Raw genomic sequence first — 12,678 nt, 5'->3', positions numbered from 1 at the left:
TAAAAGAAAACATTATAATAAAAGGCGAAAAATTAAAAAGAATATTTTTATGCATTTTAGGTTTTAGCTACGTGATTTTTAGTAGACTTATTTAAAAAAAAATTATAGATTCTTTTGATTTTCCATACTGTTTAACGTTAAGGTAAAATACACAGTTATGAACTAAAATGAAACACATGGGTAAATAAATACACGAACATGTGTAAATAAATAACGGCTTATCTAGAACTTCTGCTTGATTTGTTTATCAAGCACACACTCAGAATAGAATTTGTAAATATGGAAATCAAAGTTGGGATTTGTGGTATTACAAAACGTACTGCGATATACATACTTGGTAAAATGTTATTTGATATGAGTCTGTACAGTGATATGGCTGTTCACCGATTTTAAGAATCTAATGCGTTAAGAATTTTTTATATTTTTAATGGAGGATGTACATTATAAAAGATCAGAAAAAATACACGGGCCTTTTGTGTGGAATTATTGTCAGAAACTAAGTTTTCTACAAGTAGTTCCCTAGAAATTTCCAATCAGTATTCCCGAGGAATTTAATATTTGAAACAACATCGCTTCCAAGATATTTGAATTTCATTTCGATGGGTATAAGTGGTAACATAAGCACTAGGTCAACCAAGGCTTTGGAAACGTTGCTAGATATTCCACCCATTGAAACATATACGCATATAAAAGATATGGAGAGGCACTTACAGCCGCTTTGGTCAGGTGAACTGACCAAAGGCACACTACATCAATATCTACTGGAAACATTGGTAGGCTATACACAAACATCGGATCTATCCGATCGCATACAGACACAGAATATGTCGGAAACTTTGAAACATTGATTCCAGATGGAATGTCATAGTTAAGCGCAACATTCAAGCAAATACTCGTAGGAATCCGCTTCCAGTCAGAAGACCGTGCAATAACGGTATGCGCAAATTGGATTATAATAAATATGGCGCCAACAGGAACGACATCAACCGAAAACCATTTGACGAAACGAGTGCTGAATTAAAAATGTAAACGTGAGAATCCTAAAAGGCCTCTTGGAATTATGAAACGGTGGGTAGAATCACAAAGATCCTATGGAGTGACTCTAACGAGAGCAGGACTAAAAGCCTCCTCAAAATGAGCATTTCAGAGGTTGTATTCTGAATGGACACACAGAATTACGGGAACAACTTTACAAGATTGAACGTACGAATGCATGTAGAGAGAACAATGAATCTCTAAAGTACTTTCTCTGCCAATGTCAGGCTTTCTTTGAAATTAGATCCAGGTATCATGGAAGTGATATTATTCCTGAGATAACATTCCTTACACTGAATACTGATTGCAAAATTCTTAGGAATTAAGTCCAGTTAACTAAGTTTCTGAGCATCGCTGATCACTATATAAGTTTCTTGTTTTTATCAACAAAAATTTTGCAAGAAAGACAGAGAATGTACTCCAAAGTTTCAATATCCTCTCCACATGCTCTATATTCCGACCGTCCAAATTTGAATAGTTGCCTCCGTTAAATGTGTTCTCACTAAACTCACCTCGGACTTATTCATTTTGAGGAGAATTCTGTTCCCAACAAGGTTTAAGTAGTTAGAACTACCCTTCCATTATTGTAAGTAGTTATTCCCTCACCCATTATTTTACTTCGGTATTCTTTGCGTAGAACGGTTTTGCATTCCTTAGATAAACTTGCTTAAACTTCCTTCCCTTTATAGCAAGTACACTTAATCATTTATTGTAGATTATTCCCGAGTGTCCTGGTAATTGCGATGTAGAGATTAGCACTGGAGGAGTAATCGCTTATGGCTCTCTTACAGTCTAATACTTTAACTGATTAAACTTTATCAGTTGATATCTACGTAATTGCCTCCTGGATGTTGGAAAATATGTTAATCTCTGTTGGCGCCATATTCAGACCAATCTATTTTCACATTCCGAGATAGAATGGACTTTCACCTGGTTTCCGGATTTTCAATGTAAATTGCTATGACTGTTCTGTTTAACAGTTTGGTGCCGAGTATTCTATGCGGTTTTTGGTCAAAAACATATCATTTGTATACGGTAGAAGTTCTCCGTGATAGTCTGGCTAGACTCCAGCAGACCTTCTGACATTCCAAATGTGAGAACACGTGGCTTTGGTATCGATTTAGCTATTTAACTGGGTTATGTTTTGAATTTTATAATAGAACGGACTTCCACCTGGTTTCCGTATTTTCAATGCAGATTGCTATGACTTTTTTATTTCCCAGTTTAGTGCCGAGTATTCTATGCGGTTTTTGATCAAAAACATATCATTTGTATTCGGCAGAAGTTCTCCATGATAGTCTGGCCAGACTCCAGCAGATCTTCTGATATAGCTTTCGCTGAGTTGACAATCTTTGGCCGAGTAAGACTCGGGTCGTTCCGAAACATACTATATCCAATTGTGGGAACGCGTGGCTTTGGTGTCGATTTAGCTATATGACTGGGTTATGTTTTGAATTTCATGCTTGAGTAGCTGCCAATTTTCATATCTTTAATCTTCAAAATTAGTGCTTCCGATACACATATACCCATGTTCCGCATCCTATGGAACTATATTTACCATAAGCTTTGGCGAACAATCGGGTGCTTTATCGTCACTTTTTTAGAGTTAAAGAATTAAATCAAAATCGTCTCGTTTGTTCTATCGTTGGTTCTATCGTGCTTTGAACAGACTTACTTACTTATATATATCTCCAATTTGAATAACTAAAGGAATAACAAAATCAATGCACTTTGATGGTGGTAGTAAAAATAACATTAGTACATAATTTTCCATCCCTGTTTATCACTAAAGATACAACAACTAAAGCATACTTTTATTTATTAAATTTGTTTTATTGATGATTATTTGCGTACTTTTTTTAAAGGCAATTCTTTTAGGTACCTACTGACTTATTTCATTCCAGCTCTACAAACTAGATGAAAAAACACAGAGATCAAATACCCAAAACATTCACTGGTAGAGGTTATAAAAAATAAATAAATGAAAAATTTGTCATGTACACAGCTGCTGAAAAAATAGGTGATCCAAACATTATGGGTATTTCAAAATTTAGTATGCAATGTTATTAAAATTTTGCTATCCGGTCAATGGTATAGAGAATAAATATCGTCCAGACTATTTATTAGATACTAGCTGAACGCAGCCCGCGTTTCAGGTCCTAAGTTTGGCATATATTTTTATGTCATTTTTATGTAGCCCTAAACTTCTGAAGTTATCGCTTCATCGTTTTTGGTGTAATTAACTAATATTTAAAACTCCGGCACCATCAATCGGACAAACATACAAGTTCACAGGAACACTGCTATTTACTCTTAAACATATGTATGTATATTTGAAAATTCGTTCTATTAGGTTCGGTAGATCCTGAGTTTATCGATTACGAACAAAACATAACTCTTTTAATTATGTAGAGTTTTGAAAGTGGATTTGCAAATATATCCCCATAAACACAACTTTTAAAACAACCCTGTACAAATTTTTCAAAACAGACAAATAAATATTTTGAAATTTTATTTAAGAAATCCAAGAAAATTGGCCCGATGATTCTCTGTAAAAAAGGCAGTCCTGTTCGCAATTATCTAGCTACTTGGTTGACTCGAATTAGTAATTTTTAAGTTATTCAACATATCAGTTACCTTAGTGTCTCTAAGTAATCTAGAGTGTAATCAGTTAAAATAATTTGTTGTAGTAAACATGTTATTTAACACATTAGAACTAATCTATTGAACAGTTATCGAAAGGAATATATTAATATAAATTATGCGGGGTAACTAGTTTGAGGACAGCTACCCCGAACTGCTGGGTGATGTGAATAAACAATAGCACTTGTACACGTGTGGTTGAGTGTGTGTAAATTTGCACATAAATACATACATATACATATGTAGTATATTTGATATGCAAATATTATGCAGATATGTTTGTGTGAGATACATATTTGAATTCGCATGTTTACGTTTAAAAAAACGTTGTTTTTGTTGCTGTTTCATTGATGTTTACTCACCTGAAATACGGTTAGCGGCATGTGAAATTCAGCGCCACCCGTAATGAGGAAACCCCATTTTGAGTCATCTTTAGCAGCGTATTGTTCAGAATCAACATCAAATGCTGGGAAACCATCGGTATCACCGATGCCACATGACAATTTAATGATGGGGGATTTTTTCGGTGGTTCCGGTGTAAACGTGTAGAGACTTAGATAATTTGGTTCAGGCATTTTTGTCTTTTTTTATTTAATTTTTTATTTTCAGTTGTTTTATAATATAAAATTGGAACTCTTTAATGTCTAGAGTAAATATTATGTTGAAAATTTTAAGAGATTATTTTTGGTGGCTAGTTTAAGAGAACACATATTAGAAAAAGAATGTGAAAATTTGAGCGATTTTTTAAATTTACAAAAACTTTTTACCTATACTACTATAGCGGAGAGTACTTTATACTATTGCACATTGGTTTATAAAACAATTATTCTGGTCAAAATTATGATTTAAAGCTGAATATCGGACAAATAACTGAAATATAAGTGACATGCTTTGAAAAGAATAAATCAGTGGAAACAGTGATAAATGAGTTTCTATACTACACAGAGTAATCCTTCGATAGCAAACTGCATTAACATTCATGATGTTTTGGACAAAATGTGTAACATAATACCATTACAATGAGATCCGGGTATATTTACTTGAGTGTAAGTGAGGCCATGTGCTCTACGTCAACCACAGCTTTAATAAAATTTGCTAGTCATATAAGATATGAGGCATTTCTTATAGCCGAGCAACTATTTGTTTTTAGGCGAATTGACTATAACCTGCTTAGCGACTACATCATCAATATATATTGAACATATCTAACAGACGAACCAGATTGCTATTGGTCAAGAGGAACAATAGAGAAAACTTCTGCGGTAATATATTGTTACATGAATGGCTCTAAACTGGGTGTAAAAACGGGTCTAAGGATCAACATTAAAAGCCCGTAGACCGAAATATACTAACGTCCACCAAACCACAACCGTAGCTTCCGTGGTATCACGGAATGTGTAAAATGGTTTCGATTGAATATGGCGCCAACAGAGGTTAACATATTTTTCGACACCTAGAAGAAATTGGGGCGATAACTGCTTATAAGTTTAAATCCAGAACCATATGGGACTGCAAGAGGCCATAACTGAATACTCCTCGAGTTGCAATCTCATCATTATGGAGTTTGAAAAAGTTAACATGAACATGGGCGAGAAAATCCTTCAAGAACAAAAACGAGAAGCCTGTTCTGAACAAATAAATTCATGGCTAAATCGACTTCCCGAAATGAGGTTTTTCTTGATATATGAACTATTTGTAATCCATGGACTTTTTGTATAATAACGTTCATGAACATTACGACACTTTTTGGTTTGTCGAAATGTCTAGAAGACGCCACCATGGAGAGGACAGTAAAACAATGGAATACATTCTCTGTCGTAATTTGATCCAAAACATCTTGGGAACGATGTTATAACGGATAAAATTTACCTCAGAAATACTGATTGAAAAATCTAAGGAGCTAAGTCTTGGAAACTGAGTTTCTGAACATTGGATTGTAATTCCTTCCATAGAGCTCTATATAAGGGTTTTTCACAAAAATTTTGAACGAAAGTTGCTTAAACAAGTCCGTTAGTGATCTGGGTGTATTTTTTTCCGATGTGATGTAATATATACATACATACTTCCTATTTTCAACTTACAGTAACTCAATCCAAGTAATGTCGGTTATTATCTCAAGTCACGACAAACCTATTTTCTAAAGCAGACTTTATATGGCTTGGTGTTATTGCAATAAAACACTCCACCATGGAGAGAACAGTGAAACGCTGGTATACATTCTCTGTATAAATTGGATCCAAAATATCGTGGGAGTTTCTGAACATTGGATAGATATGTATATAAGGGTTTTCCACCAACATTTTGAATGAAAGTTGCATACAACAAGTCCGTTAGTGATCTGGGTGTGTTTTTTCCGACGTGCTGTAATACATAAATACTTCCTACTTTCAACTTACAGTAACTTAATCCAAGTAATGTCAGTTATTATTTAAGTGATTTATTGACGAAAAACATATTTTCTAAAGCAGGCTTTATATGGTTTGGTGTTATTGCAATCTCGGGGTAAAAGAGGGACTTATCTGCCGGGACTATAAACTGGTGATGCCATTTGACTTCTCGGCCATTCCTTGGAATCATTTGACTGGGCCTCGAACCAGAGAACCTATCCTATATGATACCACGAGAACCGGCGGCTCATAGGTTAGAGTATCCGAGTATTGGAGAGATCCCTTCGGGGTGCACGTGGTGGCGGTGGTTGGATCCAAAATGCTGGAAGAAAATTTTGGGTTAAACCCTATTGCAAGGTGAAATCTATATATCGGGATAGCTTCGGTGCTGTTTCCACACCTATATAAATTACTCCCCCAGATCCTGTGGCCAAATCAACAGAAGTCATTGCATCTGTATAGTTTTAAACGGAAGTGATATTTTTGCATCTCGGAAGTTTAGCAAAGGGGCAGCGATGGTCAGAGACAATGACAGGCAAAGCCATTATTGAATATTTCAAACTGCGTGTTCTTTCACAAAGGTGCCGTGGTGGGTCGAGTATAGTTCGGTGAAATTAGGCCGTTTGGCACAAAAAGCACTCGACTTCTATATGTAATTGAAACTTACTTCCACTAAAGTTTATTAAGATTGCCGTATAACTAAATCATCTACCAATTACTTCCCTACTAATTATTTCCCTTGATACTGTTGCATCTATATAGTTGTAAACGGTATTAATGTTTTTGCATCTCGGAAGTCACACAACGAGGCAGTGTTGGTCAGAGAATAGATAGCTTGTCGGCAGGGGGTAATGATTACACAAAGTAATTCATTACATGGTCAATTACAATTACTTGTAATGTGTAATTGAGCAATAACCAATTACAATTACTTGTAATTGTAATGGAAATTTTTCCAATTACAATTACTTGTAATTGTCCAATAACCAATTACAATTACTTGTAATTGAAGTTTTGCCAATTGCAATTACTTGTAATTGTAATTGAAATTTTCCAATTAAAATTACTTGTAATTGTAATTAAGGTATTACTAATTACAAATTACATGTAATTATAAGGAGCAAAATTCACAATTACAAGTAATTGTAAGTAATTGTAATTCTTCAATTACAATTACAAGTAATTATAATTGGCAAAACTTCAATTACCATTACAAGTAATAGTAATTGTCAAAACTTTAATTACAATTACAAATAATTGTTATTGGCAAAACTTCAATGACAATTAAAAGTAATTGTAATTAGTAAAGCTTCAATTACAATTACTTCAAATGTAATTGTAATTGAAAATGTAATTATTACCCCCCAAGCCTGCTTGTCGGCAAAGCTAGACTTTGCAAGTCACAAAGGTGCCGTGGTGGGTCGCGTATAGTTCATTCTGTGGTTGAAATAGTACCACCGTGAAATTAGGAAGTTTGGCACGCAAAGCACTCGACTTCTGTGTGTAATTGAAATTTACTTCCACTAAATTTTATTAAGATTGTCGTATAACTAAATCACTTACTGAAATTACGACTGATTATTTGTAGGGCACTATTTAAAATCTTGGACCGATTTAGAACAATTTTAACATTCTTCATCTATGGTCCATAAATATGTATTTTGAAATTTTAAAGAGTGGATTACCAAGGTGAGTTAAGATGTAGATCTAAGTGATTTCTACTGATTTTAGTAACATTTAAACAAAGAGGAACGGGGCCATAAGGGGACAATGAGCTATCATTGATAGATTTCAAACAAAACTTGAGCTTTCAGAACTGTAGTGCTTTTATTATAGGCACCGAAATATTTAAGTGTAATACATATCAACACAAGCACATAAAATGCTCTTTCAACTATAGTGGTGTAGGGTATACAAAATTTTAAAAAATCACTCATTAACCAGATTTTTATAAATTAAGAGCATTCATTTGTTTGAAAAGAGTTTTCTTAAAATTATTTCTCTTAATTCATGACACTCTTTGCAAATATAATTTATAAAATATATAAAATTTTGTTATGAGATGAAATTGTTAAAACATTATTTATTTTAAATAAAATTATGAGCAAATATATTTGCTCATATTTTATTAAATGCCGGTTTGTTTATATTTATTTTTTGTTTTATAAAAAAACACACATTCTGAAACTTTAAAATTACTTAGTTTGAAAAAAGGTTTCAAAATTTTTAAAGTTACGTAATGATCACTAAAATATTTGAAATAAAATATTTATATATTTTTTATATTAATTGTTTTATAATTTATTTTAAAGCAAATGACTTTGCACTTTAATTTTATAGAGTTTATTTTTTATTTAAATATTATTTTTATAAAATATTTTACATTTTTTAAAATTTTTTTTCCACAAAAAATTTTCGATTTTAGTTTTTTCTTTTAATTTTTCACGTTTACTATTTTACACTGCAATTTAGCGACTGATTATTTTTTAAAGTTACAATTTCATTCCTTCGTGGTCTATTCGAAATTTTGTTCATTCTTTCTTTCTTTCCGTTGCTCTCTAAAGATTTTGAATAAAAAAATCATTAGTTTTTTATAGTTTTTTTTTTTTTCTTGTGGCAGTAATAGTTTTTTAAGTAGTTTATTTCGTAAATAAATTTTTAAACAAATAAGTATGTATGTGTATGTACATATATTTTGTAAATTTCTTAATTCTAGTTGCGTGTTTTCATCACTCTTTGGCATCCATCTGTGTGTAGCGTGTGTCAAGAGATTCTATTTTGGGTCAATTTAAGTTATTTTGGGATAGGTCTATTTTTTCGGTTTGTTTACACTCCGTGTAGAAATTTTATGTGCAAGATTTGTTTGTTTTTTTATAACCAGAAATACCCAATTGGAAATAAATAAAATCAAATAATTAGATTTTCAAACTTTAAAAAAAGAGAAATCACTTTCGTTATTTCGAGTTGTTTTGGATTATGTTTGGTTTAATTTTGGACCGATTCTCCCAGAGTTTAATATAACAATTTACTCATTTATTAGATCTATGATATATAAGAACAAGGTCCTATAATGAAACAAACATCGAAAAATTTCGTTAATAATTAGATATTTTACATATAGCGCTTATTTTTAGGTTACATTAGGTTGTTGTTGTAGCATCGAGAAGTGTAAAATGTAGCTAATTAAGCTCCTAGTGGTTCCACTGCAAAAACCCGATTCTTGTGAAAACGTTAGTTGAATATTAGCGAATATAATCGGTTAAACATCTGAAAGCTCTAGCGATACTTCTTTATCATACTATTTTTCTTTCATTTCCTATTGGTCTTAATGTTTACTTATTTCTTGTTGTCTTAACACACACTATTTGCCAAGATCTAGTATATTATTAGACCACTTGAACGAAGTTCTTTTGTTTGCCAGACAAAGAATTGAAATAAAACAAAAAAAACTAAATAGATTTTCCCAAATGAATTCCGTAGCAAAATTTTCAATTGTATACGTTTGTGTTTTAAATCAAAAAACATGTATTTCCTCAAAAAGTCAATAAACTTTTTAAGTGGAAAAAATGCGAAAAAAGCTTCCAGAAAAGTTTTGCGTTTTACAGTACAGTGCAAAAGAATGAATACGTTATTTAAGCAATACAGTAAAATTTAGCATAGATAACCAGGAAAACACATGGCAATGACTTGTACTTACTCATAAACATTCTTTTCAATGACTACTACATACCAGTTGCATTACATAGAAGTAGTCTGGTATTGACATACAAATTACTATATATGTAAGCACTTACTTTTTAAGCCTTAACATTTTGTTTTTGAATGTGTTTTTTTTTACAAAGGCGTGTTTAAATGTTAACTCCTTATTCGCAGGCGATCATTGTTAGTACTTACCTAACACCCTACTTCTAAGCGAGCGTGGTAAGTACTCGCCTTCAATATCACCGCCGTGGTAAAATAATTATATTCACTTGAACTTGCCTATATAATAAGATCTAAATTTGTTATTGTCAGCTCACACTAACAGCTAATCTGTATAAACGACTCCACGCTCACTAGTTGTACACATCGTGTTGTATGGAGATGGGGGAGGAACTGGTTTCCGTACACCTAGCAAAGATGTTCACTGAATGCTTGAAATTGACATACATATACCAATTAAATGGCAGGATGAAAGGGTAATATTTATTCGAAACCAGAAAAACCTAGTTATATGACAGCTATATCCTATCGACCGATAAGATTTAGGTTAGGTTTTCACAGGTAGCCAAAATGCAGCTTTACTTGGGTCCAAATTGATCCCTTTATAAAAATACCTGTAAGAAGAAAAGAAAGATATGGAAAAGTAGAAAAGAGAGGATGATAAGACTTAAGGCCTACCTTCTTAAAACCTTGGAACGAATAGTCGATAGTAAAGTTAAAAGCCGTATACTAGACGAGGCCCCCTTATAAGAGCAGTATGCTTATGTACAGGGACGATCTATGGAAACCGCTTTAAACGAATTTATCTACTTTATAGAATTACTTAGCTGTAATCTTTGACCGAAAAAAAATTGAGACACCACATAGGGGATAGGATGAACAAGGTACATCTGTTGTACTAGGCACTATGTAGGAGAATCATAACCATGAAATGGGCATTGGCTTTGTATAAACGTAATTAGACCAATTCTAACTTATGCTTCAATAATCTGGTGGACTTCTTTGGAAAAAATGTAATATCAAACTACTACATGGAGTTTATCGTACATACTGCTTGGTTATATGTGGTGCCATGAGTATTACGTCAATCAATGCTCTGGAAACGTTGCTAGATATTCCACCCATTGAAGCATTTATAAGATATGAGGCTGCACTTACAGCCGAACTACTCATAACATTAGACGAACTGGCGAACTGTCACTATAAGACACGTCATCAATGAATACTGGACACATCATCAGACGTGCCCGATCACATACCAGAAACAGAATATGTCAGAAACTTTCAAACACTGATTCCAGATAGAATGTCTTGGTCAAACGGAACATTAAAGCAAATACCCGTTGGAATCCATTGCTATACGGATGGCTCTAAGTTGGGGGAAAAGTGGGCATGGAGTTCTATATTGAAGACCCAGAAACTGAAATATACCACCGTTTACCTAATTACTATACTAGCTTCCAGGTAAAAGTCCGAGAAATAACGGAATGCGTAAATTAGGATAGAATAAATATGGCGTATACTGGACTTAACATATTCACTGACAGGCAAAAGGCAATTAGGGTCATAACAGATGGACTACGCCTCGGGAGTAGTCGGAAACGAAATAGTGAATACGAAACAGAGTTTCTGAAAATCAGTGAATACTATATAAGTTTTCCGTTTTTACCAACAAATATTTTCCATGAAATAAAGCTCACATCAAGCCCGATAGTGGCCTGGGGGTATTTCTTCCGATTTGATGTAGTTACCTATCAACCTAACCTTAGCTAATCTTGTTTCCTATTTATTGACATATACTTATGAATACTTAATGATGGATGGACTACGATATTGACATTTTTTTGGAATAACATTTTTATTACTCCAACAGAGAGAACAAAGTACCAAAGTGGATATTATCGGAAAATTTGATTATATTCAAACTTATTGAGCCAATTTTGATAACATTTTAAAAATTGTTAGATTTAGTGACACTAAATATGCTAATGGGGATGTAATTTGGAAATCCGGTACCAAGGACTATTTTTGGTACTTTTTTCGTTCTTTAACTGGTACTTTTTGAGTTTTTTATAATATTAAACCAAGAAATATGAAATTAAACATTATATTTTATAAACTATTTATAAATCAAACTTTGTATGCAAATTTTGTTTATAAACTTGTTATAAAATAAAAACGTTTTTATGAATAAGGAAAATTGAGTTCTGAGTACATGAGAATGGTACTTTTTGAGTTTTCTATAATATTAAATCTAGAATCATGAATCTGGAAAATAAGACTAATAAAGGATTTTTTGGTACTTTTTTGTTCATCAAGAGGTATTTTTTGAGTTTTCTATAATATTGAACTGAAATTAAGCACGTACAGCCTCGAGTAATACATGTCGCGTGCTTAACGAGAAGTCCTGCCTTGACCGCCTTATTTCACCGTGGTCTCTTTCATCCACTGGGTAGACTAGAGACGGTCTACCATGAGCCCCTGAATCCTTTTATAAAGAACGCAGGTTGTACATGGCTCAGCCGGTCCATGTACAAGCACTTTGCTGGAGAAATCTAATCTCTTGCCATAGTAGCCCCGTTGCGGAGTGACAGGCAGCATGGGATCAATCCCAATGCAAACCCGGAAAGAAAAAAAAACAATCACTGGTCTAAAGTCAATAGAAGGGGCGACAACCCCAACATCAGGTGAAATCATTCTTCCGGTATACCGGAAGGTGACCACCCTTATGATGTCATGCAAGATTGCATTGTTTAAAATGCAATCCCCATCAACTAATGACGCATTCTAGTGGATTCCTTAACTTCTTAAAGCCCGCGCAACCACACTACTGAGATGGCTCTGTTGATTCGGCAACATCACCTAGAGACGTATTTGGTAGTCTGAAATATCCAGCCATTAAATCAGGATC

At 33.4% G+C, this 12,678-nt stretch overlaps 1 protein-coding gene across 4 annotated transcripts in view; it reads right to left on the bottom strand.

The window, feature by feature from the left end:
• The window catches only part of LOC119602527 (PDZ and LIM domain protein 7), a 33,680-nt gene extending 25,085 nt beyond the window's left edge, over nucleotides 1-8,595 (bottom strand). Inside the window, exons 1-2 of one of the 4 annotated variants that reach the window (XM_037954099.1) lie at nucleotides 8,449-8,595; nucleotides 4,041-4,369 (exon numbers count right to left, since the gene is read on the bottom strand). In XM_037954099.1, coding sequence (XP_037810027.1) covers nucleotides 4,041-4,253 — 213 coding nt within the window. In that variant the 5' untranslated portion in view covers nucleotides 4,254-4,369; nucleotides 8,449-8,595. The remainder of the gene's footprint in view (nucleotides 1-4,040; nucleotides 4,370-8,448) is intronic. The other 3 variants (XM_037954100.1, XM_037954102.1, XM_037954101.1) reach the window with 3 other exon arrangements.
• Nucleotides 8,596-12,678: the final 4,083 nt, after the last annotated feature.

The sequence above is a fragment of the Lucilia sericata genome, unplaced genomic scaffold (genome assembly GCF_015586225.1).
Source record: "Lucilia sericata isolate MDLA Ls3-8-SP2 unplaced genomic scaffold, ASM1558622v1 Contig000237F_arrow, whole genome shotgun sequence".
Taxonomy (NCBI): domain Eukaryota; kingdom Metazoa; phylum Arthropoda; class Insecta; order Diptera; family Calliphoridae; genus Lucilia; species Lucilia sericata.
This window is presented reverse-complemented; position numbering and strand designations above follow the sequence as displayed.